This window comes from Strix uralensis, chromosome 20, assembly GCF_047716275.1.
Source record: "Strix uralensis isolate ZFMK-TIS-50842 chromosome 20, bStrUra1, whole genome shotgun sequence".
NCBI classification, from domain to species: Eukaryota; Metazoa; Chordata; class Aves; order Strigiformes; family Strigidae; genus Strix; species Strix uralensis.
Genome location: NC_133991.1, coordinates 1,457,234 through 1,485,000, shown reverse-complemented (window position 1 = coordinate 1,485,000; position 27,767 = coordinate 1,457,234). Strand labels below are relative to the sequence as shown.

The 27,767-nt window shown below is 61.5% G+C and overlaps 3 protein-coding genes across 5 annotated transcripts; 1 reads left to right on the top strand and 2 right to left on the bottom strand.

The window, feature by feature from the left end:
- The first annotated feature begins 1,260 nt into the window (after positions 1 to 1,260).
- Positions 1,261 to 13,977, top strand: POM121 (POM121 transmembrane nucleoporin). The gene is given in 14 exon segments (XM_074889824.1): positions 1,261 to 1,311; positions 1,313 to 1,604; positions 1,744 to 1,936; positions 2,260 to 2,415; positions 4,288 to 4,368; positions 4,689 to 4,860; positions 5,857 to 5,948; positions 6,777 to 6,847; positions 7,557 to 7,681; positions 8,081 to 8,183; positions 8,470 to 8,625; positions 8,965 to 10,632; positions 11,352 to 11,480; positions 11,710 to 13,977. Coding segments are annotated over 14 exon segments (3,384 nt in total). The 3' UTR covers positions 11,805 to 13,977.
- A 204-nt stretch (positions 13,978 to 14,181) lies between these two features.
- Positions 14,182 to 17,809, bottom strand: NSUN5 (NOP2/Sun RNA methyltransferase 5). Of its 2 annotated transcripts, none has more exons than XM_074889822.1 (10): positions 17,670 to 17,809; positions 17,404 to 17,526; positions 17,156 to 17,330; positions 16,970 to 17,078; positions 16,536 to 16,674; positions 16,004 to 16,119; positions 15,449 to 15,627; positions 15,161 to 15,365; positions 14,919 to 15,071; positions 14,182 to 14,711 (listed from the first exon to the last, which is right to left on the bottom strand). In XM_074889822.1, the coding sequence occupies exons 1-10, from the start codon at positions 17,760 to 17,762 to the stop codon at positions 14,606 to 14,608; spliced, it is 1,398 nt and encodes a 465-aa protein (XP_074745923.1). In that variant the 5' UTR covers positions 17,763 to 17,809; the 3' UTR covers positions 14,182 to 14,605. The 2 variants fall into 2 exon arrangements, with proteins under 2 accessions (XP_074745923.1, XP_074745924.1); XM_074889823.1 differs by having other exon boundaries at positions 17,156 to 17,300.
- Positions 17,810 to 20,673: 2,864 nt separating this feature from the next.
- Positions 20,674 to 27,499, bottom strand: TRIM50 (tripartite motif containing 50). 2 transcript variants are annotated; one of them, XM_074889821.1, is made up of 7 exons: positions 26,362 to 27,499; positions 24,819 to 25,258; positions 23,775 to 23,870; positions 22,665 to 22,895; positions 22,300 to 22,322; positions 21,892 to 22,016; positions 20,674 to 21,583 (listed from the first exon to the last, which is right to left on the bottom strand). In XM_074889821.1, exons 2-7 carry the CDS (start codon positions 25,221 to 25,223, stop codon positions 20,976 to 20,978), a joined length of 1,488 nt encoding a protein of 495 aa, XP_074745922.1. In that variant the 5' UTR covers positions 25,224 to 25,258; positions 26,362 to 27,499; the 3' UTR covers positions 20,674 to 20,975. The 2 variants fall into 2 exon arrangements, with proteins under 2 accessions (XP_074745922.1, XP_074745920.1); XM_074889819.1 differs by lacking the exon at positions 26,362 to 27,499 and having other exon boundaries at positions 24,819 to 25,276.
- Positions 27,500 to 27,767: the final 268 nt, after the last annotated feature.

Here is a 27,767-nt window from a genome sequence, read left to right as displayed (position 1 = left end):
TGCAAAAAATAATTTGGGGAGATGCTGTCGAGGTAACCTGAGTGATGTCCTGGCGATGATGCCCCTCTCCTGGCTCTGTCCCCAGGGCCACCCTGCACATCACCTCTGCCCTTCCTGGTCCCTGCTCACCCCAGAGGACCAGGGGTGGCTTTGGCCTCCCCATGGCCCCATTCCCTTCCGGGGGGGGTGACGCTGCAGTGGGGGCCCTGTGCAGACCACCCTGTCCTCCCTGGCTGTGCTGCAGGATCACCATGGCAGGGGGGTCCTGCTGCTGGGTGGCGTGTGGGGGCCATGACTGGGGGATGCTCAGGGGAATGTCCCCTGCTAGGTGTGATGTTGCAGCAGGACATCATGCTCCCAGGGTGTCCTCCTGCCCTGGGCAGCCCCCAGATTCCCACCCCCGACCCTGCCAGGGCTACCCAGCCCCCCAGAAAGCCCCATGCCAGCCTGTCCCCGCAGCCGTGGTCTGTCCCCACAACCGTGTTCTGCATGGTCTGTGCCATCGTCCCTGACATGGGCCCTGCGGTGACCCCCTGCTCTGCAGGACACAGCAGGGCTGCAGGCAGCCCCCCCCTGGAGACCCGTGTCCCCCGGGGACCCAGCAACGCCACCAGCCTGAACAGCCTTCCAACGGTCCCCAGGGCCATGGGGGGCTTGTCCCCAGCCCTGCCCCGCAGAGCCGGCTGGTGGTGGTGGCACCCTCCAGCCAGGGCAGGGGGACAGGGAGCTGCCCCTGGGCCTGGGGGTGACCCGGGATGGGCGGGTGCCGGGCTGGGGCCGAGCGCCCGTGGGTGCCTGCAGCTTTGGGTCACACGCGGTCAGGGATGGGGGCGTGTGGGGACATGCAGGTGACTGCAGGGGCTGGGGGGCTGCAGGGGTGGGGATGTCGGGATCGGGAGGGACACGGGGGTTGGGGGGCTAACGAGGACACTGGCTTTGGAGTGGGGACGGGGAAAGGGGGATCGGGGTGGGGGGGACATGGCGGTCAGGGTGGGGACGGCGGGCGGGGTGGGGGAGACTCGAGGGGCCGGGGAGGGGGGGGGACACGGGCGCGTGGGCTGGGCCATGTGGCCGAGGGGACGCCGGTCGGGATGGGGACACGGGGGTGGGGCGGGAGGCCCCAGGGGCCGGGCCGGGGTCACGCACGGGTCAGCACCGGGGGCTGGGCCGGGTGGCGGCGCTCGGGGCCGGGCCCGCAGGGACGCGCCGGGAGCGCCCGGCCCCGCCCCGCCCCGCCCCGGCCCCGCCCCCGCGCGGTGCATGCCGGGCGGCCGCGGCTGGCGGGCGGCTCGGCGCGGCGCGGCTCGGCTCGGCGGGGATGGCGGGGGGCGGGCCGGGCGCCGGGCACTGGGGGCGGCGGGGCGCGGCGGCGCTGGCGCTGGCCCTGGCGCTGGCCCTGGCCCTGGCCCTGGCCCTGGCCTGCCTGCTGCTGTGGCTGCGGGGCGCGCTGCTGGGCGCGGCGGCGCTGGGCGCGGCGGCGGCGGCCTGGTGCGCGGTGCGGCCCGGCCCGCCCGCCCCACGCGCGCCCGGACAAGCGGCTGTTAACGGGCGCCCGGCCGCCGCCTCGGGCAGGCCCGCGAGGGCCCCGCCGCGCGGCCTCGGGTAAGCGGGGCGGGGGGAGGCGGGGAGGGGGGGGGAGTGGGAATTCCCGCGACGCCTCCCCGCGGCCCTGACCTCTCTGTCCCCTCAGGACCCCGCCGGCCACCCCGCGCTGCCCGCCGCAGCCGCTGCGCCGCCGGTACCCGCTGCCGCCCGCTCTGCGCCGCCGGTACCCGCTGCCGCCGGCCCGAAGCGCGCTGCCGCTCGGCCTGCCCGCCGCCCGCTGGGAGGGCTGCTCGCCCAGGAGCGCGCCTTGGGCTCGCCGGGCCGACCTGAGCCACAGCCCCGGCACCTGGAGGACCAGCCGGCCGGCCGGCGGCCTGGCCCACTCCCCAGCGTGAGTACGGGAGCGGGGACCGGGCCCCGCTTTGGCCTCGCCTCACACGTGGACGGCGTCGACGGACCTTCCCCTTGACCAGGCTGACCTAGGGGAAGCTGGTTCCCTGGGGCCCTCAGCCAGCTGTGCTCCCCGGGGACAGCCTGCTGCTCCGGCCTGCCGTGACCGCGCTGTGGGGAGGATTGTGCCATCCAAACCCCCCGGAGAGGCGGCACGGGAGAGCGCACTCCCCCCTTCCGCAGGAGCAGCCAGGGCATCGGGTGGGGGGATCTCGCTCTGGGGGTCCCAACTTGCCTAATGCCATGCTTTGCTTTGCCTTGCAGCCTGGAGCTCTCACCTGTGGCCTTCGTGGCCAACAGCAGCCCAGACCCATGTGCAAGCGAGACTGTGCTGAATGCCATCAGGGAGAGCAGGAAGAGGGCAGTGGAGCAGAAGCGGGAGGATCAGGCTTTTGGGAACGATCAGGAGAGCAAAAGAAGGTAATAAGCCAACAGTCCAGGTCCCTGCCCGTGTGTTGGGAAGGTCGTAAATGGGGCTGGTGCTTTAGTGGTGACAAATGGGCTGTGTCACAGAGTGCACAGGGACCAGGAGCCTGGGTTGGAAAAGCGCTGCGGGAACTGAACAGCAGAGGTGAAGCACACCCTGTCACCTGGCCCTCTGGGCTGTGTTGGAAGGTCCTCCAAGAGCTCTTTTTGTCATCGAGGTCAAAGGGATGGGGTTTAGGTTTTTGTCTGGACAAGCTCGTGGGTCAAGCATGTTCCCCGACATTGCTGGCCTTGGGAGAGGCTGGGGTGTGAATTGGGGAGGTCTGGCAGGGCTCCCTGGCAGGGAAGCAGCCTCTGTCATCTCAGGGGTTTGCAGACCAGGGAAACTTGGTGTGAAATGCTGGCATCTGCTGTAGGCTTATCATCCCTATCCTTCAGTCAGCCCCAGACTTCCAGGAGAGACGGGATCCCCAAGTCTTGCAGCCCCAGGTGGAAGCATCGCATGTTAAAAGATCTGTGTGCTTCCTTTGTGCACTGTAGCTAGCAAAAGGAGGTAAAAACACGAAGGTAAACAAGAGAGACTATCTTCTGCTTTTGTTAGTCAAGGTCAGCGATTTCCAGCTCCAAGAAATGAGGGCACAGTGTCTTTGCTAGTGCTCTGGGAAGGACAAGGCGTAAATCCTGGGTGCCGGGGGCTGCCGGAGCCTTTCTGACTGCCCGGACACAGTGCTGCCTTGCCCTTCTCTCTCCTTCTCTTTTTCATCTTTCTGCTTGTGTACGTGGAGGCCATTTGCCTCGTGCCCATCTGCCCTTCATGTGCCAGGACTGCCTGCCTGGGCTCGAGCAGGGGAGCCGAGAGATGGCAGAAGACTGGCTTGGGCAGTGCTGGGGTGCGGGTCCTGCCTGCGGCGCTGGGGCTGCTGCTGGAGCTCCCCGAGAGCGCGGCGGTTTGCAGGGAGCTGCCGGCTGCCTTCCTGCTGCGGCAGGGCATGTGGCCCTCTCCTCCGTCACTGGATTGCCCTCCACCTTTGAACCTTTACCTCCGCTTGGTGAATTTGAGCCCCACAAGAGCGGAGCCCCACAGCAACAGGATGGGTGCACAGACAGAATTGGCTTGGTTTTTTTCTCCATTCTATTTTTTTAACATGCCAGTACCCAGCTTTGCCACGACAGTCAATTTCGAAGGTATTAAATCCTGGCAAGCACAAAGAATGCTTGTAGGCAGAAAATCCCACGACCTTTGAGGGAAGAAAGGAGCCTGTGTCAGCTGGAAAGCTGGAGATGACCTGTGCGATGGGGACAGTGTGCTTGAGCTCGAGGGAAGTGCTTGGGCTAAGTGACAGGGCTGATCATACACCTCCAGTTCTTCTTTGCAGCAGGGTTGGCCTTAAGACTTCAGATCTTCACTGAATCATTGTGGGAAGGGTATTCGGTTTCTGAGTCAAACAGTCCAGGGCACTGGCTAGGAAGAGGTAAGAGATCTGACTTTCGGAGCTCAGGTCCGCTTCAGAAATGAGCTGCTGAGACTCTCTGAAATGGTTTGACTTAGAATAATGGATTTGAGCAACGATTTCATTACATCAGAACTACTCTGGCCAGCAGGCAGCTGGTGGAGCTACTGGTGCTTGGGAGGAGGCAACTCAGGGTGAGAGTCCATGAGGACAGGACCAGGTAGAGAGAAAATCGACAGTCAGGATGTGGATGGGGAAACCTCTGTCCTGGGGTATTGGGTGACAAGAAAAAAGCAAGGTTTGTGCTTTCTCTATGCTGAACCCACCTGGAAGGAATCTTCTCCCGAGGTTGGGAGGGCAGCCCCTGTCTCTGCTGCCTCCACACTACCACAGGCTTCTGCCCTCTCTCCCGCAGGCGCCATGATAGCAGTGGAAGTGGGCAGTCGGCGTTTGAGCCGTTGGTGGCCAACGGTACCCCCACCTCTCTCGTACCCAAGTAAGTGCCCCTCGGGCCAGAAGCAACTGCTGAGAGCTGGGAGGGGGGATCCGAAAGCCTGTGGGCCCTGGGAAGGGTGCTTTGCTTTTGCTTGCGGAGCCCAGCTTTGGGGAAGAGCAAGAGAGGCTGTGGCTGTGCCTTTGGTCTGTCGCCCTGAGCGCAGGCCGGGCGCCGTAAGGGCTGTGCCACTGCTGAGGCCTCTTTCCAAGCCCTGTGCTGTGAGAAAGAGTGGAGTTGCTTTCCTCCCACCTACGTTGCATCTAAAGGGCCTGTGGGCAGAGTGGTGGGGAGCTCATAAAATCTTCTTTAACCTCCTCTAGGCCTGGCTCTCTGAAGAGGAACCTTATCTTACACTGCCCAGATGACTGCTCAAACAAGAGGTCACGCACCTCTTCCATGAGCTCCCTCAACAATACGTACGCTGCCGGGATCCCCAGCTCCACCCGCAATGCCATCGCCAGCTCCTACAGCTCCAGCCGGGGCCTCTCACAGGTAGGAAACACCCTGCCAAAGGCAGCGTCCAGAGCCTTCTCTGGGATCGCCCTGTGTAACTCGAGCCCTGAGCTCGTAAGGAGAGGGTGGTGTTGCTGGGCGCCTGGCAGCGAGCAGTGCAGGGAGTCCAGTGTGGCTCAGCCGGGCAGTTTCATCTCCTCGTGGGTTAGGCAGGCTGCTGGGCCACAGCAGCAAGCAGCGATGCTGCTTGTCCTTTGGTGCACATGCCCGGGGTGTCCCCAGGTGAGCAGTCCTGCTGCAGTGCTTGTTTAACTCTGAAGCAAAAAGGAGGCTCTTTTCCCCTCCCTACTCAGCCTTGGCTAGTCTGCTGGGGTGGATAGATCCAGGTGAAAGGAAAATAAAATCACTGTGCTGCGCTGCCACCTTTTCAGCCAGAGTCAGCAAGTATTGGAGCCGTGCACTCCTGCTTTGACCCAGGTCCCCTCAGCAGCTGCTGAGCTATAATAAAACACTGCTTACATCCTGGGTCAGGCTAGCAGATGCGATGGTGAGACGTAGCGATGGCTAATGGAGCTCTGCAGTCTGTGTGGGGAAAGGTTTCCTCTGGTGGGGTGAGTTTTAAAATCCTTGAGGCGGGATCCATTAGCTCTGAGCTCCTGGTGAGGACATGTCCTGCTCCTGCTAGAGCAGCCCCGCGCACACGAGGGTGTTTGAGGCAGCCAGGCAGCCTCTGCCTGTGCCGCACGAAGGCAAGAGCCAGTGTCTGACCAGCAGCATCCTCCCTCCCCATCCTCTCGGCCAGACTGTAACGAGCCTGGAGGCCGCTTGTTCCCAGAGTGGATTGAGTTTGGGGTGGCCAGACTTTGTGCTCCACGGAACATGGGAGGGAGATAAGCAGTGTTGAAGCAAGAGAGGCTCTGGGCTCATTAGCCACGGCCCTGGGAGATGGGATCTAATCTGCGGACAAGCAAGAGGATGGGAGGCTGTGCTGCCTGCCAGCCCCATACTGAGTTACTGCTGGTCTCTGCGTTCCAGCTGCAGAATAGAAGTGGCATGAGTGTGTCCCCGCCGTCCAGCCCGGCGTCCTCCTGCTCCCAGACACCGGAGTGGCCTTTTAAGAAAGCCAGGTAACTAACCACTCACCTGGCGCGCGCCCGCTTGTCAATGCCAGCCGGGAGGAGAGCAGTCGCCTTCGTAGCCACCCCGGCACCCAGAGCCGGGACAGTCCAGGCCCCTTTCTGAGATGGGGCTGCTGGGTCACCCGCCAGCATGGAAACCCCCTTGTTGTGTCAGTTGGCATCTCTGCTGCCTTGTTACGCTGCAGTCAGCGGCAGTGCTGAGCTGCACCGTCCCTGCCCTTCTCCCACTCCGGGTTAGAGATTTGAGGGCTCAGATGGCTGCAGAGGCGACGTTGCCTTGTGGCGTGGCCTGGGTTGCTGGTTGCCAAAACGTTGGGAAGAGACGGGCCCAGATTTTTGCCATCACCTCAAAATCAATTCACAGGAGCTACAGCAGAGTTGTATTTTAGCGCCTGGTTTGGAGCACAGGCCCTTGTTTTCCTCTCTTCTGGCTCAGAAGAGCTTCAGTCATAACTAAAACCGACACAACTGCCTGCCCTGGGGACAGGGTGGGTCCCAGCCAAGGACCTGTGAGGGGCAGCGGCTCCTGTCCGGGACCCCCGGCTGCTGCCCTGAGGCTGACTTGTCCTGCGGAGGGTGCGCAGGCCCAACTGAGCCAGGGTCCTGGGAGCAGGGAGCAGCTTCTCCACCTGCAGCTGCTTTCAGGCTGGTGTGGAGAGGGCGAGGCTGTTGTCCTGAGGGCTGTTGTTTGGCAGAGGTGAAGCAGCACACCAGGGGTGCTGGTGGGAATCCTTCGCATGTTCGGTCTCATCCTGCTCCCTGGGGACGGGGCCAAGCCTGGGGTTGACCCTAACTGGTGCTCTCCCGCTTGCACAGGGAAGAGGAGTTGCATCGCTCTAACACTTCCTCTCCAGCGAAATCGGACAAGGAGCTGCAGACAGAGAAAGGTGAGCGTAGGTGGGCCCCAGCTCTCTGCCTGGGTTGGATGGGCCACCGGTGTGAGCAAGCAGCAGGACAGGAGGTAGCTGAGGTCTGCAGGTGGGATTGGCTTGAGATGTCACTGGGAAACTAGGAACGAGCTGGTCCCAAGGCAGTGGCACTTCTGCTGGCCTCAGCAGCTGCCCTAAGGTGATAAGCAAGGGGTGCTGACAGTGTCAGTGTGCTAGCAGATGCCTGGGGGCTGGTTTGCAAGGGAGAACACCAGCCCCCAAGCCAGCACGGGTCCAGGTATCCACCTTGGGGCAAGATCTGCTGCAATACGTGTAGCACCCCAATCAAATCCCAGGTTGAGCTTATTCCAGCACTTCCTCAGCTAAGATGGAGAGGAAATCCTTTGTGCCCATCGCAGACATCCCATGGCACAGCCCTAGATGTGGCTAGCACAGTGTCTGTGGTAGGCAGTGTGCGAGGACTGTCCGTGGAGGTGGGAAGGGGCTGCAGCCCCGTGGAGCCCCAGCAGGCTCTTGTACCAGGCTGCCCTGGGGTGTGTCACAGCCAGCAGCTCTTCTAGGGCATCGCAGCCTTGTCCTCGGCTTAGACCCCGGCTGTGCTCTGTGAGATGGGTCATCCAGAGAGGAGTCGGAAGGGACAACCCCGTTGGTGCAAGCCAAATGCCACCTCTGCCCAGAGCTGGCCCTGACTTGTTTCCTCCTGTAGCGGTGGAGACGCCGGTGCGGAAGAAGCAGAACTCCCTGAGTCCACCGTCCGCATCGGGGAGCAGCAGGAACCACAAACGGAAGAACCAGTTGCTGTCAGCTTGCTCGGTGGACCAGCTGGTGCTGGTACGTCGCTGTCTCGCAGCCCCTTTTGCCCTCCTCTGGCGATAGAATGTGCTCACTGCAATTTCTGCAGGGCTGGGGGGAGACTGACCTGCCTGCCCTCGGGAAGGAGGCCCCGTCCTTGGCCAAGTGGGAAGTGACGCTATCCCCAGCCCCAGTGTCTGGTGGGCTGTGCGTGATTGTGCTGCCTGCTGCCGGACCAGGTAATGGCCTGGGGAAGGCCTGCCATGCCCTCAGTGCCAAGCCGGGGGCCAAAATGAAGGGGATCGGAGCTCCGCGGTAGCGTGCTGTGGCAGAACCACCTGCTTCACGGGTCTTGCGACGGCCAGCCTTCACCACACGTTCAGAGAGGCTCTGCTGGCTTCCCTGAGAAGGAGCTAAGCTGCTGCTCTCTCTTGGCAGCCCCTGCCGCCTCTGCTGGGCTACTCCATCACGTCAGAGGACCTGGATGCGGAGAGGGCGGCAGCATTGCAGCGGTTAAACAGAGCCTTGGAGGATAAGGCTGGTAAGGGCGGACTGGGAATGCAGAGGGGATGGCTATGAGTGGAAACCCAGGCTGGGGGTGTCGGTGTAGCGCAGGCCAGGGAAGCTCCTGGGCCAGAACTGCCTGGTCCTCGGGTCTGGGGGTGTTCTTAGTGCCTTCAGATTCAGGAGACCTTAAGGCCCAGAGTCCCCAGGCTGATGGGTGAGGCTCTCCAGGGCCAGAGCTGTGGGATGTTCCTGCTGGAAGCTCTGCTAAGGGGTAGGCCCCTACAGCAAGTTGCGGGTCCTGATTTTTGGCTCCTTCCCAGTAGATGCAGTCCCCAGCACCACTGCAGAGACAACGTTTGCCGTGACCTCCCAGGAGCCTGCACCTGCCTCAACAGCTCCTGTCCTGGCCAGCACCAACTCGCTCCTGGACAGCCTGAAGAAGATGCAGAGCAGCCAGGCTGCGCCCGTGCCAGCAGGTGAGGAAGAGGAGGAGGAGGATCGGCAGAGCGGGACTTCGGCAGAGCAAGGCAGGCGCAGTCAAAGCTCTGCGTTGCCTCTGTGGGAGGCAGGTGGCAAAACTCCCTGTTCAAATGCTCTGCTGGCGGTGGAGCTCAGGCAGGTCTTGGGAGGGCAAGTCTGGGGACACTGAGCCCGTGCTCCTGCTGGGAGCTGCGGTAAGCCTGGCAGACTGGGTGGGTCTGGTACGGGTGGGTGCTGCTCCAGGAGCCTCTGCAGCAGCGGGGTGGGTGCCGGGCGGAAGGGTGGGCTGGCTGTAGGTGACCCCCTATCCTTAAATGAGCTTTTTCCTTTTCCAGACTCCACTGGAGCTGAGGTCATGTCCCAGCCACCTCCATCAGCTGCACAGCCCCCTGCTCCTGCTGTATCGCTGGAGTCAAGTTCTCTGCCCACCACCTCTGCTGACACCAAGCCCGTGCCTGTGCTGAGCACACCTGCCCCTGCGGCCCCCGCTGCCCTGGGGGTGCAGGCCCCCAGCAACCTGGCATCTCCTGCATTCCCGGAGCTGGGCCAGACCCCCAGCAAGCCTTCCTCCCTCCCAAAGCCAAGCACCCCTTTTGGGGTGCTGAACACCCTTCCTGCCAGCCAGCCGGCAATAACCGTGGCCGCTGCTGTGCCCACCACGAGCCCCGTCTTCAAACCCATCTTCGGCGCTTTGCAGAAAAGCGAGAGCACAGCACCCTGTACAGCTGTTGTCTCCACCACAGTCACTGTGTCTGCGAGCTCCGGCCCCTCCTCGACACCCTCCACCACCACAATGTTCAAGCCTATCTTTGGCAGCGTCACCACAGCTTCATCTCCAGCAGCGGCCTCTCCTTTCGCCTTTGAACCAACGTCACAGCCGGCCTCAGCCTCAGACCTGCCCGCAGCCTCCACGACTACCCAGGCAGGATTCACAGGTCTCCCTAACGTCATCTTCACCACCGCGGCTACAACTGCCACCATGCAGAGTTCCTCCACAGATGCCACCATTAAACCCATCTTTAGCTTTGGACTCAACCCTCCCACCTCCACTGGCCCCACCACCAGCCTGACTGTCACTGCTGCCACGTCCACCAGCACGTCACAGCCCTTCCTCTTCCAAGGCCTGGCCAGCTCAGCTCCCAGCACGGAAACCAGCTTTGCCACCCCAGGGCCCATGTTCCAGTTCGGAAAGCCACCTCCAGCCACGGTCACCGCCACCACCAGTGTCCCAGGAGGCCCTGCCTTTGGCCAGGCACCTTCAAACTCGACGGCTCCTACCACCACTGTGGGCTTTAGCATATTTGGGGACACCACGCTGACCTCTTCTACCCCAGCCACCACCACAGGTCAAGCGACATTGACATTTGGCCCCTCCGTTTCGGCGTTCGGCAGTTCCTTCAGCACGAGCGCGAAGCCACTGCTGCCGTATCCGAGCGCAGCGAGTCAGCCCGCCTTCAGTGCCGGTGCTGTGGAGAACCAGCTGCCTGCCAGCAAGCCCGCTGCTGGCCCCGTCAGCTTTGGCACCCCGTTCAGTTTTGGAGCCCCCACAGCCCAGTCCGCTGCTCAGCTGGCGTTTGGCAGCGGTGCTCAGCCAGCCTTCGGCACAACCAGCACCCAGGGCTCCTTCGGCACCAGCAGCACCCAGGTGGCCTTCGGGACCACCACGTCGGTCTTCTCTTTCGGGACGGCCACCTCCACCACCACCAGCTTCGGTTCCACCACCCAGACCACGAGCAGCACCACTGGCACCACCGTTTTCGGCACCACCCCTTCTCCTTTTACCTTCGCCCAGCCAGGCCCCTCCACCAGCGCCTTCGGGATCGGCACGCCCGCCCTGAGCAGCGGCTCCCCCGCCGTGGCGTTCAGCTTCGGGGCTGGGCAGAGCGGGGCAGCCCTGGCGGCGACGCCCTTCGGCTCTTCCCTGACGCAGAGCGCGCTGGGTGCGCAGAACCAGAGCACGCCCTTCGCCTTCACCATGCCCAACAGCAGTCCTGTGTTCAGAGGTGAGTGTGGGCAGAGGGGCCTTCTGGAGTGGTGAAGAGCAGGGCCAGATTTAGGCAGCAGCTCTCCTGACAGTCCTTGCTGAGCTCCCCAGGCTCAGCAGCCCAGAGGGGCTGGTGCTCGTGCTGTGCAGAGCCTTGCTAAGGGAAGGGAAGGTGCTTCCATCACTCGCTGTCCTGATCCCCAGCCCTTGGTGGTGGAGGGGAATCCTTAACTTCTGCTCCTTGGCCCTTCCACCAGCTCTCTGGCTCCACACAAGTGCTGAGCCCAGCCAGGTGCCCTGCCGAAGCCAAGGGCTTGCCAGTGCTTAAAAGCAATCTGGAGCCTCTTGGCGAGTAGAAGCCCTGCCAGCCAGCAATTGCAGTCGCTTCTTGCTTGCTCTCTGAGGTTTTCCCTACTGCTTTGCACCCTCACTGGGTCGTCTCACCTCCCACAGAGCTGAAACCCACATGCTGAGCAACTACTTGATCTAGAAAGAGCCCTTTGTTCCCTGGCCCACAAATCCTGTGCTGCCCTGCTGGCAGGAGAGCCCAGGGATTACCATGAGAGTGCAGATTCTTGCATTAAAAGGGCTTCTCGGGTGAAGAGGCTGCTTTCAGGGGACTGTGGTGCTTCAGCCCGTGGGGGGACATCTGTACCTCCTGCGGGTGCCGCAGGCTCCTGAAGGCCAGGCTCTTCCTCCTTTGCTGGCCCCGGCTCACGGTGGTGTGTTGCTTTCCAGGAACTCCTGCGCCCACCTTCGGGCAGAGCACGCCTGTCCCAGGAGCGGTGGGGAGCGGAAGCAGTAGCCTTTCCTTCGGGACGCCCAGCACTCCTGCTTCGGGCTTCGGAGGAGTCGGCGCTTCCTTCGGTAAGGAGGGAGTTGGTGCTTCAGCCTTGGGGAGCTGATGGGTCAGGGTGTCCCCTCGGGCCGGGGATGGCAGAAGGGCCAGGCCATGCTCTGGGAACCAGCTCGGGTGGTACCTGCTGGGCTCCAGGGGATGCAAAACCATCCATTCCCCCCAGGATGGGGATTACAATACCCCCTGTGCCAGCTCAGAGTGAGGCTGCAGAGACCTGAGCAACCTTTCTGCTTCCAGGTTCATCCACCCCTGCCTTTTCCATCGGGGCAGGATCCAGGATGGGTGCTCGCCAGCGGCTGCAGGCACGGAGACAGCACACCCGCAAAAAATAACCTCTGGGACTACTGGCCTGCGCGAGGAGCCTGTGCCCACGCACGGGTGGCAGTGACCCAGGGTGGGACGGGATAAACCAAACTCTTCTTACTTGAACAGTTCCACAGCCAAAGCTGGATGAACCTCTGTACATATTTGCAGCATTTGCTCCCTCACTTTATTTTGCCATGTTTCATAATGTGTAAGTTTTTTCCCCATTTGCTTCTTCTAGTTGTCCTGTGCCCTCCTCCCCAGCCCCCTGCCCTGCGGCAGCCAGCAGAGCCACACGTCCCCGTTCAGAGCCCGACTGGGGACGTGCCGCGTTCCTGCCGGCTGCGGGTCCAGGCTGCCGAGGGCTGCCGTCTTCACCAGCTCCCAAAATCTTTCCCCGCTGTTTGATCCCGTGGTCTGGTGAACACGCTCCCTCCGGAGGGCTCTGCTTCCTTCCCGCCCCTGCCGAGCAGGAGCCAGGGCAGGTGCCAGCCTGCCGTGGGTGTCTCGGTGCCGTGGGTGTCTCGGTGCCGTGGGTGTCTCGGTGCCGTGGGTGACCAGCCCGGCTTTTGCAGCTGGGTGACGACCCCCTCGCTGTGACTTAATCCCCTGTCAGACCCCCAGCTGAGGACGCGCTGTAGCTCAGGACCTCGGCTGCAGGTGTGGGGTGGGGATGGGGGGGTCCCTCCACCCCTCTCCCAGCCACCAAGCAGCACCCCCAGCCCTCAGTGCTCCCCGCTGGGCTGCACCCCCCCCACCCTGCTCTTCTAAAGCCCCCTCTGTTTTGCTTTATTCGTGCCCCCGCTTCGATGCGCTCATTGAACCGAGTTTGGAGGAAGAACTGAACCGTGTGCGTGGCGGCATGTTGGTTATGCCGGATTTGCTGTTTGGAGTTTCTTTTTTTTGGGGGGCGCCTGTCCCTTTGCGGGGGACGTGCCCTGGCTAATTGGGTGTTGACAGTAGCATCACTGCGTGGCTGCTCGTGCTGGGTGAGTTGTCCCTTGGTTGTCGTGACTGAAAGGCAGGCAGCTGGGGTGGGGGGGGTGGGGCCTGGGCCCCCTGGTGAGGGGACTCCAGCCCTGGCAGTCTCTCCCCTCCCTTCCCCTCTCTTCTGGTGCCCCTTCCCCACCTCGGGGTGCTCTGGAACTGCTAACAGAAGGAGTCCAGAGCAGATGGGTTCCCCCACCTCCCCAAATCCAAATTGTTCTTTATTTTTAGCTCGTTCCCATCCTTTTGGGTTTTACCAGCTCCTAGGAGCTACGGTGCTGCCTCCTCTGTTCCCATCCAGCCCTTCCCCTACCTGGGAGCTCCTGCAGGAAGAGATTGCTGGAGCCGGGGGTCACCCAAAAGCTGCTCCCACCCCGCCCTGGGTGAGGGATGGGCACCCATGCCTGTGGGCTCCCCACCACTTCCAGGAGTGCTTTGCTGCCAGGTTTTTTACTCTCCGAGCCGTGTGAGTGTGTGTGTCTGCTGAAGTCTAAATTAAAGAGAAAAAAAAACAAAAAAAAAAAAACAAACACACAAACAAATATTTAAACGTTTTTTAACAAAAATTTATTTTTATATTTAAGCTAAATTGCCTTTGAATTCCTTCAAGCTTGGTTCAGTGAGGCTGCCGGCCCCGCCGCGCTGTTGGTAGTGTTCAGCTGTGCCCCGGCCCTGCCCCGCAGGAACTCGCTGTGCTGGGGAAAGGCAGCCCCGTCCTGCAGGCTCTGCCGCCGCACGCTCCTCCCGGCCTGGAACCTCCTTCATTTTAAAATGTCATGTATGTGGATGTGACTAAGCCTTTGGTTTTTGGTTTTTTTTTTTTTAATTCTCCGAGGACGAGGCACAGGAGCTCTCGCGCGTTATGGTGACAGGGCGTCTCTCCCAGCAGGCAGGAGGGCGGTGAGCTGGCGCGGAGGGGACGCGGGCAGCGGGCCTGTGGGCAGGCACCTGCCGTGGTGCTGCCGGGGGCTCTTCCAGCCCCCCCCTCCCCGCACGGCCCCACGGCTGCAGCAGCCCTGGAGCCGTGTCCCCTCCCTGCCCGGGCAGTCCCTGGCGCCTGGGCTGCGGACAGGGCCAGGGGGAGGCTGGGTTTTAACTCAAAACTGAGGACTTGGATCATTCCTGGTGTGGCTGAGGAGGATTTTTAGTGTGAATGTGCAATTTTTTTCCTTGCTTCTTCTGTTCCCGATTTAAAATAAAAAGGTTGTGTTCACATCTGCCTTGCCCGTGTTGGATTCCTGGGCCTGAGCAGAGCCAGGCACTGCTGGTGCAGCACAGGGCCCTCTGCTGCGTGTGCCTCGCTCCCGCTGTTCAAAGGCAGGTGCACAGACAGCATTAGTAGTAGTAGTATTTTTTTTTTTCCCCCCCCTCCTTTGCTTTGGTATTTTCAGGACAAGACTGCACAAACATGCTGGAAAAGACAGGGCAGAGAAAGAAACTTTAATCTGCTTCACCCTTACAGTCAAAGGCTTTTCTGAAACCCCACATCAGGCTGGAGTAAGGATTTTTAGGGGAGGGAACATGGTAAAATAACGCCCTTAATCCAGCTGGAGCACTCCAGCCCTGCAGGGTGCAGAAATGGTGGCTGTCTGCAGCCCTCCCAACGCCCCAGCCCAGGTCTGGCTCTGGGGACAAACCTTCAGCTGGGGGCTGGCTGCGACGGCCAGTTCCCCCTCCCTGGCCCACGGGTGGCCCCGGGGCTGGCCCTCGGCGCAGGGGAGCAGGGTCTTAGACAATTCCACCATGGCTGCAGCTGGCACAAAGCTTTACTTGTGTTCAGGTGGCAGCGGAGGAGCGCTCCCTGCCAGCCCCAGCTGGCAGGTGCTGCCCTAAAAATGTTATTTCACTCCTTCACCCGCTGCTTTTTCCTCTTCCTCTTCCTCGGAGCTGCTCTGGGCTCCGTTGTCTCTCCGTGCTGCGGGTTCTGCTCAGCTGCTGTAGGCAGGGAGCTGTGGACAAGAGTGAACAGCCTAAGCTGTGCTCACCACAGCTCCTGCCCTCCGTGCCTGCTACAGCCAGACCCCTCCAACTTCCCTCCTCCTCACACCAGGAAGGCGACACCCTCCCTCTGGGTGCCCCGGCAGCCCCAAGCCCACCCATGTTCCCCCCCAGAAGCTGCTGGAGACAGGCAGAGCCCCCCCAGGCCCTCCCCTCACCTGGGGGCAGCAGCCTCTTCCCCGCACCGCTCCAGGACAGCCACGAAGAAGCCGTGGGTGAGCATGTCGGCAGGAGAGGCGCGGAGGCAGCTCTCCGCCCCGGGGAAGGCGGCGAGTCCTCGGCAGGGCCAGGAAGGGAAGGCGTTCACCAGCCTGCGGCGGGGACGAGGGTCAGTGCTGAGCCCCGCAGCACCCTGTGCTGCGTCCCCCCACACCCCCCCCCCACCCCGAGGCAAGCGCACCTGAAGGCTGAGCCGTGCTCCTGCAGCACCGCATGCACCACATCCTCATTCTCCTCCTGGTGCAGAGAGCAGGTGGAGTAGACGAGGCGGCGGAGAGCCGGGAAGCTCAGGGCATGGCTCAAGACCTTGCGCTGGAAACCAGCCAGCGCCTGCAGCCTCTCGGTGCTCGGGGCAGCCTCCTCCCTCAGCCCCCGGGTCACCATCCCTGTGGGGGGAGCAGCTGTCACCTGGGGCTGCAGGTGCCCAGAGCCCAGCTCCAGGTGGGGCAGCCAGAGCCCCGCGCGTTACCTGAGCCGCTGCAGGACGGGTCGAGGAGGATATGGGTCACCTTGCTGTAGCGGGGGTCTCCGGGATCCACGGTCAGGAAGTCCTGCTGGGCCAGCTGGAAGCCAGTGACGCCAGCCCGCATCAGCATGGTGTTCATGGTGGCCAGGCGCTTGGTGTCCACGTCAAAGGCAAAGATCTGGCTGAAAGCAGAGCGCGGTACCCGAGAGAGGTGTGAACGTCCCACCCAGCCCCAGGAACTGCGCTGACAGCGGCGGGATGCAACAGCAGCCCTAAACGGGCAGAGCCTGTGAGCTGCTCCCCCAGGAGCAGGGCAAGGGCAGAGAGCAGGGACAGGGGCTGGGAAGTTAACCCCTACGTGCCTTCACGTTCCCTCAAGCCCTTCCAATGGCTCAGCACTATCACTCAGAACCACCAGCCCACCTAGGGAGAAGTGGGTGGGCCAGGGTGACAGGCTGCACCTCTTCCTGCCACCTTCACCTTGTGTCCTCTGTGGGCTCGGGGGGAAAAGGGCCACCTGCAGCCCTTCCCTCCCCCAGCACACAAACCTGCCCTCACCCCTTGTTCTTCAGGATGGCAGCCAGGTGGCTGGTCTTGTTCCCAGGGGCAGCGCAGGCATCGATGACGTGGGAGCCGGCAGCAGGGGCGAGGAGGAAGGCAGGGAGGCAGCTGGCCTGCAAGAGGGCAAACTCCTGTGAGAGGTGGAGGCAGCAAGCACCCCTGGCCCCTCCTCGGGGCACAGCTGACGCTGCAGGGTCACAGGAGCCACAGCACCACAGGGCCACGTCCACCACCACCATCCACCACTGGAAGCCTCTGCCCAGCGCACAGCCCCGCGCTCCTCCCGGCTTCTGGTCCCCAGCTCCCTGGGGGGGGGGTTGCAGCCCAGTTCAGAGGAATTCATCCCATACCTACAGGCTAGGGAAGTAAAGCTGCAGGGGAGCCCCTTAGCTGCAGGCTGCATTCACGATTTCCACTTAAAGTGTTGCAGCAAAGCTGGCCCAAGCCCAGCCCCTGGCATGGAGGAACAGACTGACCCTCCACCCATGTCAGGAGTTTTCCCACCCCTGCAAACCTCCTGCTCCCCCACCTTGTCCTGCAGAATTATGTGTCCTGAAGTATACAGCAGGTTGTCGTGGAAGTCTGTCTGCGGAGGGAAAACCAGCAGCTCCGGGAGATGAAGATCCAACACGAATTTCTTCCCAGAGAGGGCCCTCAGTTCCTCCACACTGTCCATGAGGCACAGGAAGGATGAACACACAGTCGTGTTTCACCGCGCCCAAATTCAGAGCCCCCCCCCCCCGCCCCCAGCCCAGGCACAGAACCTCCTTTGTCCCAGACCTCCTGTCCACTTTGGCCCCACGCAACACGTGGAGAGGTGGAAAGTAAGAGCAGGGAGTGACAGAGACCCAACCTGTCCACTGCAAGCACCAAGCCCAACAGCGCTTCAAGCCGCAGGACCCCGTCCCAAGCCCTCGCCTCTCGCTGTCAGCCCAGACAAGGCGGGATGGCAGAGTTGCTCACCTGGCTGCCTTGCCCAGGTAGGAGTAGCCCTGGCGCTTGAAGAAGTCGATCACATCGTCCACACACGTCTTCAGGGTGTTGACTCGGACGTAGCGCGGGACCTGGGAGGCTGGGGGAGCCGCGGGGGTCAGACCCCCCCCACTGCGGCCAGCACGGGGCGACCACCCGGCCCCGAGGCCCACTCACCTCCGGGGCTCGCTGCCTGCGCCGGGGCCAGCAGATCCTCGTTGCGGCTCACCTTGTGCTGCACCTTCAGGCGGGCCAGCTCGGCCTCCAGCCGCGCCCGGTGCCGCCGGGCCAGCGCCTTCCAGCGGCCCCCGCACTGCAGGCCCTTGCCGAAGAGCAGGTCGTACACCAGCACCTGCGGGCCGCGGGTGAGCCCGGCCGCCCCGTGCGGGGCCCGGCCGCCAGGGGCCACCCCGCCCCCCCCTCACCTTCGCCAGCTGCGGCTGCAGCTTCTTCTCGGCCTGCAGCAGCGCGGCGCCGGCCAGCAGCTTCTCCAGCACGGGCGAGTAGCGGAGGGTCTGGGCCACCAGCGCGTACAGCTGCCGGACGTGCTGCGGGGCGGTCAGGGGCTGCGGGCACCGGCCCGCGCCCGCCGACGGCCCCCCTCGGGCCTCACCCCTCGGGCCTCCCCCTCCCACCTCGGGCCGCCCCCCTTCCCCTCCCCGGCCCCCCCATCCCGCCGGGCCCCGCGCACCGGGAAGCGGCTGTTGTAGACCAGGCTCTTGATGCCGCCCTGGCCGCGCTCCAGCCCCTCCAGGACGGCGGCGGCCGCGCTGTAGAGCGCCATGAGCCGCCCGGCCGCGTGCGCCGCCACTTCCGGCGGGGACAGGGAGAGTCCGGCCGCCAGGGGGCGCCGCGGGGCCGCCAACACCCCCCCGGGGGCGCGGCCTGGGCTGGGGCGAGGGGGCGGGCGGTGGGGCCAGGCCGGGGCCTGGGGGTCCCCGCCGGAGTGCGGGAGCTCGGCCGGAGTGATCCAGAGAAATGACCCTGGAAAATCATTTACTGACAGCAGCTTGTGATGATTTCTGAACAGAACCCCAGAACCATCTGGGTTGGAAAAGCCCTTGAAGCTCCTCCAGCCCCACCATGAACCTCACCCTGACCGTTCCCAACCCCACCAGATCCCTCAGCGCTGGGTCAACCCGACTCTTCAACCCCTCCAGGGATGGGGACTCCCCCCCTGCCCTGGGCAGCCCATTCCAACGCCCAACAACCCCTTCTGCAAAGAAATCCTTCCTAAGAGCCAGTCTGACCCTGCCCTGGCGCAGCTTGAGGCCATTCCCTCTTGTCCTGGCGCTGGGTCCTTGGCTCAAGAGACTCCTCCCCCCTCTCTGCACCCTCCTTTCAGGGAGTTGTAGAGGGCCATGAGGTCTCCCCTCAGCCTCCTCTTCTCCAGACTAAACCCCCCCAGTTCCCTCAGCCGCTCCCCATCAGACCTGTGCTCCAGACCCTGCACCAGCTCCGTTGCCCTTCTCTGGACACGCTCGAGTCATTCAATGGCCTTTTTGGAGTGAGGGGCCCAAAACTGAACCCACTCATCGAGGTGCGGCCTCACCAGTGCCGAGCACAGGGGTCAGATCCCTTCCCTGTCCCTGCTGGCCACGCTATGGCTGATACAAGCCAGGATACCATTGGCCTTCAAATGTCTCCTGAGAATCCCGCTTGCCCAGACCATTCTGTGGATTCAGTGCAGCTTACCCGATAGTTTGGGGATTGGCTACGATCAGAAAGTAGCAGGTAGCCCTGGGGTATGAATTAAAAAGATAACTCACTGATAGCAGACTCAAAGCCCTCAGTGGGCGCTTGGGCAAACTTAAACATGAACAAAAGGACTCAGAGATGCTATGTAGGGAGGGTGATCTCACCGATTTAGGAAGAAGACACCTGGACTTTGCTTCACAGCGCACGCCCTGGAAAGAGCAGACAAGTGAGGAAGACCACGTACTTCTTCCCTTGACCACCAAAGACCCTCACTCTATTTCTACTACACATGCTCAGACTATGCAAATGAGTTCTGAGAAATAATTATAATAATCATGCCTATTCCCCAAACTAATTGTAATAACCTGGCCTTTCCTAATGAATATGTATGATTTGGTGTAATAAATATTTGGCTACTTGCCAGAGACGGTGTGCAAGCTTTGTGGAGAAGTCCCCTTGCACCCTGGCCAGAATAAACATACCTGATTTAACCAAGTAATGAGCGCCAGGCCAAGAGGGAATGGCCTCAAGCTGCGCCAGGGCAGGGTCAGACTGGCTCTTAGGAAGGATTTCTTTGCAGAAGGGGCTGTTGGGCGTTGGAATGGGCTGCCCAGGGCAGGGGGGGAGTCCCCATCCCTGGAGGGGTTGAAGAGTCGGGTTGACCCAGCGCTGAGGGATCTGGTGGAGTTGGGAACGGTCAGGGTGAGGTTCATGGTGGGGCTGGAGGAGCTTCAAGGGCTTTTCCAACCCAGACAATTCTGATTCTGTGATTCTATAACTCTATCCGAGTTGTAGAGTTTGTTTCCACACGTCAGAGCCGCCCGCAGCGCGGGGGAGAGCGGCGTGCGGGGGGGCTGCGGCCGTGCGGGAGCAGTGGGGCAGCCTGAGGCGTGAGGGCAGCGCCCACGGGCTGCTCTGGGAACCCGTCAGCCAGGCTCTGCCGTGGGGGCCTGTTAATGTCGTCCACGCGTGTTACCCCACGCGACACCCTGCGGTTAGGTGGGGTAGTGGAGTTTTATTGGAGATTGTGGCATTGTTCGTGCTTAAGTAAAACAAACGAGAGGAAAGCCCAGCCCTAGAAAGAACTTTGCTTCTGGGAAGCTTAGAGCTGTTCATGGACAATAAAGGACACCCCGGGTCAACCAAGGTAACAGCAGCATCCCAGCCCCTCTGACACGTCTCCGAAACCCTCCCAGCATCGTCTGGTGCCACAGATCAGTAGCTCTAGCAAGGCTGACTCCGGGGACACCCGGATCAATAGACAAGCAGCAAGAATGCTGCAAAACTAGAACCGCTTTGTGAAGTTTGACTCTGATTAGTAATCAGTAGTGTGGCTGCTAGTGATCAGTCAAGTCATCTTGTACCTAAACGAATGAAGGGTGTAAGAACCTGTGTAAAGGCACATTCAGATGCCCCAATTTGGTCGGGACACCTCATGCACCAGAATATTTACTCTAGTAATGGAATATTTTGTGTCCTAGCCTCTCCTAGTTGGTGTGGGCTTGTGAATGTTGGTGGCGAGCCCTGGGAACTCTTTGTGGTTAGTGGGAACAACTCGCCAAGGGGCCATGGGGGGCTGCTGCCGGGCTGTGTGCAGGGTCAGGCCGTGCTCCCCGCTGTGTTGGGGTGCGCAGCCCGGCTCCCCTCACGCTGCCGCGGCCCCAGGCACAGTGTCCCACCCGCTGGGCTGTGCGTGTGGTTCCCTGCACCACCTCACACCCCTGAGCAGCTGGAAGAGGCGCTGCCCGGGGCAGGCCAGCGTCCTCCCGCGGGGGGCTGACCTCTGCTGCCTCGCAAACAGCTCTCTGCAGCAGCTTTCTTGGCTCCCGTTTTCCCCTCCCGGCAGCCCCTCGCAGCTCTGCAGAGCACTGCAGCTGCCCCCCCAGCTCTGGCTGCGGCCGGTTCCTCAGAGACATACCCGTGTTAGCCAGCAGCCAGCTCACCTAACACAAACTCTATTTATTCAGAGGAAAGACATGCCAATAAAGACCCTGGACGTTCACAGCTCACGCATTTCAGGCAGGCCCACCTTTCCATAGAGAGATCTTTCGCAGGCCAGCTGTGTTTTAGGCTTTTGGGTCAGCCTGCCAGATTGGGGATGGGGATTCAAAGGTCAAGGCTGACATTTTATGCTCTTAGAGGAGAGGGGAAGGACCCTCCCGTGCTGCTGAAGCTTACGCTGCAGTACCACAGCTTCCAGCTCAGGACAACGCCGCACACAGCCTGACTCTCCTCTGCTGCAGGCCCCTGGCACTCAGCCGCAGCCCTTCCCAGCCACAGCCTCATCCCACCGCCCAGGCTACAGCTTTGTGGGTTCTTCTGGGGCGGGATGGTTGTAGGGCACCCGGGGGTGCCGGCTCGCGGCGGGTGCGGGCAGGATGATGGGGGGCGAGTAGGGCCCTCGCTCTGGCCAACACAGGTCCATGATGGGGTAGAGCTGGCCCTGGAACTCCGCCTGGAAGGTGTAGATGGGGCTGAGCTCGTCGGGGTTGTCGGCGTTGTAGAAGGTCAGCTCGCCCTTCTCGTAGTGCAGGTAGATGCCGATGCGCTGGGGCCGGGTGGTCAGCGGCAGAGTGGCCCGCGGGCTGCTGAAGGCCTCATAGACCTTCCCCTCCTTCAGGCCGATGAGCCACACGCCGTTCTCAGGAGATTTGCTGAGCTTCCCTTTGCGGCTGACTGTGCCCTTAATGATGCCCACGCGCCAGTGGTTCCTGGTGCCCACGATCACCTCCCAGTAGTGCTGGCCGCAGGAGAAGCCCTTGCAGGTGAGGATGCAGTTGCTGGAGTCAAAACGCTTGGGGTTGCTGTCCCGGCGCTGGTAGAGCCCACACTGCACCACCGTGTCGCCCTTGAAGAGCTCCAGGAGGGGATGTGCTGTCACCGGGTCCAGTTTCAGCATCTCTGGAGCTAGAAGGAAAGCAGACAGGTTCCAGGCATACTAGCAGGCAGTGGCCAGGCTCCAGGCAACCCCGGGAGCTGGCACAGCCAGGCAAGCTGGCACTGCTGAACTTGAAGCAGCTGGGGTGTTATGCCAGAGCAGGCTGCTACCAGCACGAGACACAGTCAGTCACTGCTCCCGGAGCTCTCCTGGGGGAGAGGAGCGCACAAGCAGAGAGCAAGACAGAGGCAGGGCCGCACAACGCTGGCTGGGCAGCCTGTGCCACGCACCAGGGAGCTGGAGCTCCCGGCACGCTGCCAGCAGGGCGGGTCGGTACCTGGCAGAACACGGCGGTGCAGGCGCTTCCACACAGTCATCTTGATGTCATCTTGGTGGAAACACGGCTTGAAGGACACGGGGCTAAAGATGCCATCGCCGGGGTGCAGGCTGGGGAGCTCTGACCTGGAAAGACACGGGCAGCCATGATGCAGGTGACGGGGATGGTGTGTGACCTGTTCTTACCTGGCTGCCCTGTATGACGGAGCCACTGGCATCTCACCAGCTGCTCTTGCCCTCTTCTGGGCTGAGTGCGTGGCTCTGGCCATGACTATCCATCACAACAGCAGTGTCCATGCGAGGCTGCCCCAGCAATGCCGAGACGCCCGCTGGCCTGGGACCTCTAGCCCTGGTGCGGAGGCACTGTCATCCCCATCGATGCTGTTTGCTGCTGGGTCCCACCACTCACCTGAACTGGGAGGAGCCGTATTTCTGGAAAACACAAGAGAAAGAGAGAGTCGGTGGTGGGAGCCTGACAGAACAGCAGCTCCTCTGCATGGTTGCAGCTCCACACATCTGTGCCCTGGGATGGAGAGGCCAGGGCTCTCCTCTCCTGGGAGAGCTAAGGGCATCGCCTCTCATGGAGGACACGTCTCTCCCATCGGGAGAAGCCCTGGCTGGACAGAGGGCACCTACATCTTACTTCTCGTGGTGTCCCACCTATGCCTGGGGAGGGTTCCCACTGCCCAGGGCAGGGCTCAGGGCTATGGGCAATGTGCTGAGGGCGGGGGACCCTGGCTGACTGTCACTGCCTTCACTAGCGAGCGCACTCACCCGGATGAAATCAAGCTGGCTTTCGTTGCTGAGTGCCTCCAGGGAGCTCTGCATCTCCTTGAGCCTCTGCAGGGCGTCTGATGTCTGCTTGACCTGGGACTCAATGGAGGTGATGAGCTGGGCTGCCTTCCCCTCAATGCTCTCCAGGAAGGTGGCCTTCTCCTCATCGATGTACCTGTGCAGCTCCTGGAACTCCTTCCGGATCACCCACTTGAAGACATCTGCCTCGTTCTGCCAGGAGACAGCAGGCAGCTGCGCAGGGCTGCCTCGCTCCATCCCCTTCACCTGCTTTTTGGTTTCAGAGATGCCACCAGCAATGTCAACGTGTCCCACCAAGCTGCCCTCCACTGGCTTTCCAAATAAAAAGCAGCTCTGTACAGCAGGCTGGATCTTGTTTCATCCTGCTCACCACCACGCCACCTCTGCCTTACACCTCTCCTCCCTGAGATTTTTCTCTCCTGATGTCCCAGCCAGCTACATCAGAGCCCTGAAAAAGCTCTTGGATCCCTCTGCTCCCAGGGAACCGCCTGTCTCCTGGGCCAAGGGGGAGAAAGTCCAGCTCCACTTTCATTTGGGTTGAGCCCTTCTGAGGAGCCCCAGTGGGAACCTTTAGCCTCAGAAGGGATGCCAGGAGGTCCCTTGGAGACATCTGCTGTGTGGGAAACAGATAGGCAGCTAAACCAGGCATAAGCTCGATGTGAAGCCAATGGCGTTGCTCTGACTGGGAAGCCTGCTCTGAGTGGGGTCCTTTCCACCTGTAATCTCCCATCTCCAAGGACATTCGGTCAAATCAGCTCTGACTGCTGCTCCTGCCAGGGCGCTCAGTGAGGGTTACATCATCCCTTCTGAAAACAGGGCTGTGCCACCAGAGAGGGCCACGTCACCCTTCCCAAAAACAGGTCCATGTTTAATCCCTGAGTTTTGCGGAGAACATGAATCTCAGGGAACAGGGTAGAGGGTAAGCCCTGTCTGCTAACCCAGGGAAGGGAGATGACAAGGAGAGGAGTAGAGGCAGCGAGCTGGGGAGAACCAGGAGCAGAGGTTGCTCCAGGAGCTGTGTGGGACACAAAGGACACGGGGACACAGGCTCCATTGGCACATGGCACTCACTGCGATGCGGCTTTTGTTGTTGATGAGCTTGCTGAAGTGTTCATCCAGGTTCCTCTTGTACTGGTGGACATCGGTCAGCAGCACAGACAGCTCCTCCTGAAAAGACAGCACCTCTGTAGGAGGGACCTCTGTGGCAGCCTCCTCGATCCCAGGCAGTGCTTGTCAGCCCCCTGAGGAGCACATGGCCCTCAGAAGCCATGTTCTCCTAAGCTTTCACTAAGCTTTCACTAAGCTTTCACTAAGCTTCCTGGGGCCCTGCACATCCTGCTGATCTTTACTGTCTTGATCTAGAGGATTTGGGGTTGCCAGAGTCAGGAGAGTGCTCAGAGCATGGCCCCAGTCTGGATGCAGCTGACCAACCACTCTTGCCAGGAGCACCACGTCTCTGATGTCACTCCTGACCCTCCGTATCTCACACCCCGTGGTGGCTCCGCATCAGGCGAGCGGATGGCAAGCAGGTGGTGAGCAGCCACAAGCCAGCACCAGGCCAGTGGCACCCTCCTAGTGCCGGTGCCGGGAGCCTGGCCGGGGCAGGAGCACTTCGGGTGCCTCCTGCTCTTATCTCCGCGGGGCCAGGAGCGGAGGGGACGGGTGGCCCTGTGCTTTTCCATTCCTGGTGCTTTCATGTGATGCTGGGCAGTGGACGCCAGCTGTTTACTCTGCCTGGCTGGGGCTCCCGTTTCCCTGCCTCCCTCCTCTCCTGTGGCACTTCGCCTCAGCCCTTATCTCCAGACTCTTTTTGATGGTGTTTGGAAACAGTCTTGAAAGGCCCCACCGACACTCCCTGACCCCTGGCTCTCCCCACCGCAGTGCAGCCACTGAAACTGTGAGTCCTCTCAGCTGGGGACACACTTAGCCTGAGAAACAGCTGCTCCCCAGCCCAGGGACCCTGCCCCACATCTGGCTGTGCCATGGGGCCGTGCTCCCCACGCTGGTGGCATCATTTCCAGCCTGTCGCTTAAAGGAGAGGGGACATTTGGCCAGCAAGCACTGCAGGTGCCCTAACCCCGACCCCAGGAGCCGTGGCTGGCTCTGCCTGCCGACCTTCATCCGGCAGTACGCGGTAGAGATGGGGGTGATCTTGTGCTGGCGGTGGTTGCCAATGGTGCCGCACAGCCCGCAGATCACCTCTTGGTCAGCCTCGCAGAAGAGGCTGAGGGGGTTGTGGTGCGTTGGGCAGGACTCCGGGGTGGGCTCTGCCTCGCCCCGGCTCTGCAGCGCCTCGATGACACGGGCCAGCGTGACGTTGGGTGGCGAGGCGCTGCAGTCCACGGTTTGGCGGCACACGGGGCAGAGGAACTGCCCGTCCAGCTCTTCAGAGAGTGACACCACACAGGACTTGCAGTACGAATGCCCACACTGCAGCATCAGGGGCTCCTTGAAGACCTCCAAGCAGATGGGACAGAGTAGCTGGTCCTCCAGCTCGTTGATGCTCATCCTCCGAGCCATCCTGCCACCTTCCCACACAGCAGCACAGACGTGGCCTGGGAAACAAGGGTGAGAGATCAGCCCTGTTCCAAGAGCAAGATAAGCGGAGATGTGCGAAGCTGGAGCTCAGCACCTGGGGAAGGTGAAACAGAGAGGTACCTCCACCCCCCCCAGCAGCAGCACAGACAGCTGCAAACTCATCATTAGGCTCCACGCAAAGTCTGAGATGCTTATTTTAACCCACGATGGGTTTGGGCTCTGGAGATGTGAGACCACACCTGGCCACATCTGCTGGGTCTGCCTAAGGTATCGGAAGTGACCACCATCTGGGGCCTTTGCCTGGCAGGGGTGTCAGACTGCAGCCCACCTCAGAGGAGACCTGCCTGTGTGCCAGGATGGAGGCAGAGAGAAGAGGGAATTTCTGATGAAAAATTCCAGTATTGACCCTGGCCTGTATGAATTCCTGCAGATCTCTTTGGGCTCATTGTCCTAGTCATGGACATCCTCAGAAGGATTGGCATTAGCTCAAGTGATGCATCTAAGCAAAAGCAGAAGGAAATCATAAAAAGCACGTTTATCTAGGAGAAAGGGACAACCACCACACAGTAAACACCCGTGAGGCTGGATTTGACTGATACAAGGGCTGGAAAGCTGAGGCACAGCATGCAGGGCTGCGGCTGCAGTTCACTCCCTTGAAACATGATGCGGTCTCTGGTCCCCGCAGCGCTCCACGCTTCGGGCCAGCACCCCCAAGAGACACAAGCCCAAATCCCAGCCTCTGCTCCAATCCCTGGGGCTGCATGTGGCCAGCCTATTTAACAGCTATAAGGTTCAAGCAGCGTTGCCTCCCCTGCTGTTTGCAGCACTGTGGGATATAACCGCCAAGATCCTGGGCAAGTAAAAGACATGACCTGAAGTCAAAGAAAATAAACCTGTGGTCAAAGACTCTGTAATTTTCCCAGGGAAAGGGGAGGCTGTGACCTGAGCTTGACTTTTATTATACATTGCTATAGGAGCTTCATCAATCAAGGAAAGCTCGCGTGTCAGCCCGTGACCCATCAGACACTGTAGGACCCCATATGGGGGAACCAGCTCCAGCTGCTCCCTCTGCTCACACAGAAACACCTCCCAGAGACCCAGATAACAGCCTCTCGCTCACCACACCACTCGCGTCCTGCACAGCTTCCTCCTGGTCCCAGCTCGGGCTCCGCTCGTCCCAGCACACCAAGGCCAACTGACGTCCCTTGGCTTCTCCTGATCAAGCTGAAGATTTCGGCTTGGTTGAAGGGGCAGATGAGGCAGGTGGTGGGACTGGCAGCCCCTTGGCAGGACAGGGAGCCAAGCCTGCAGCCTCAGTCCTGCGAGGGATGTCCCTGCTTGCAGGAGAGAGGCCAGGCAGCCTCTTGTCCCCTTCGCCTGCTCTGAGGACGGCGTCACACCCCCACGAAGGGCTGCCCACCGCCCCATGGGTGCACACACATCATATGACTGTGTGGGCAGGAGCCTTGATAAGAGCTGGTGTTGTTTGCCTCCCTGAGTCCTGCTGGGGTTTCACTCATCTGCACTGCTTGGGACAGTGGAAACGTTTTCACCAAAACACTTTCTTTTTTGGTTGAAACAGTATTTTTCTTCTGTTTGGTAAAAAACTTTTGGTTTTTTGGAAAAGACCAGACAGAAACCCAAAGCGTCGCTCCTCCAGCGCGGGGGAAGGCACGCGTGTGTTTTTGTCTGACTGGGCAAAAAATGGTTTTTCATATAATTATCCTTGGTTCACAGATGTGTTTGGCTTACAGCCACCACGGTGGCTTCCCTCTCAGCATCATGCAGGGAAAGCTGAGATGAGGAAGACCTCTTAGCCAGGAGGGCCCAGCTTTGGGGCAACCCTCCAGAGGCTGTGGGGTGCAGGAAGCGGAGTCAGAGGTTAAAGGATTAGCCCGGGGCTCCCACCTCTGCCTCACGCTTGAAGGCGTTGGGTCTTCAGTCTGCAGCAGAGCAGGAGGGTGCAGCACCCACACCCCAGGGGAGGCTGGCGGGTGAGGACAGGCAATGGGGATGTCCCTGCCTCGAAGGGGCCTTTCCTGCAGCCACGGGGGCTCCCCAGCCGAGGGCCCCCAGTCCACAGACTCAGCTCAGGGGAGTGGGCCCAGGCCCTGCGGCAGAATGCGGCCCCGGCCTGCGCGCAGACACGCCCGGCGGGACCACCCGGGTCTCCCCGAGAGAACAATGCCTGGAAGGGGCTGCTCTGCCCCGCAGGCCCGCTGGGAGCGGCGAAGCCGTGGCGAGGCAGCGGCCGCGGGCCCGGGCCAGGAAGAGGCAGTGGCGGCCTACAGCCCCCAGGGTGCACTGCGCGGCCGTACCGCCTCCAGCGCCCATTGGCCAGCGGCCGCACCGTTTCCAGCGCCCATTGGCCGGCGGCCGCAACGCCTCCATCGCCCATTGGCCATCGGCCGCGCAGGGGCGGGTCCGTCCCCGAGAGGCGCCGGCGCGTGGTGCTGCAGCGGCAGCTTGGGATGGAGCCGCTCCTCGGAGCGTGATTGGCTGAAGGGGCAGCGTGTAGTGGGCGGT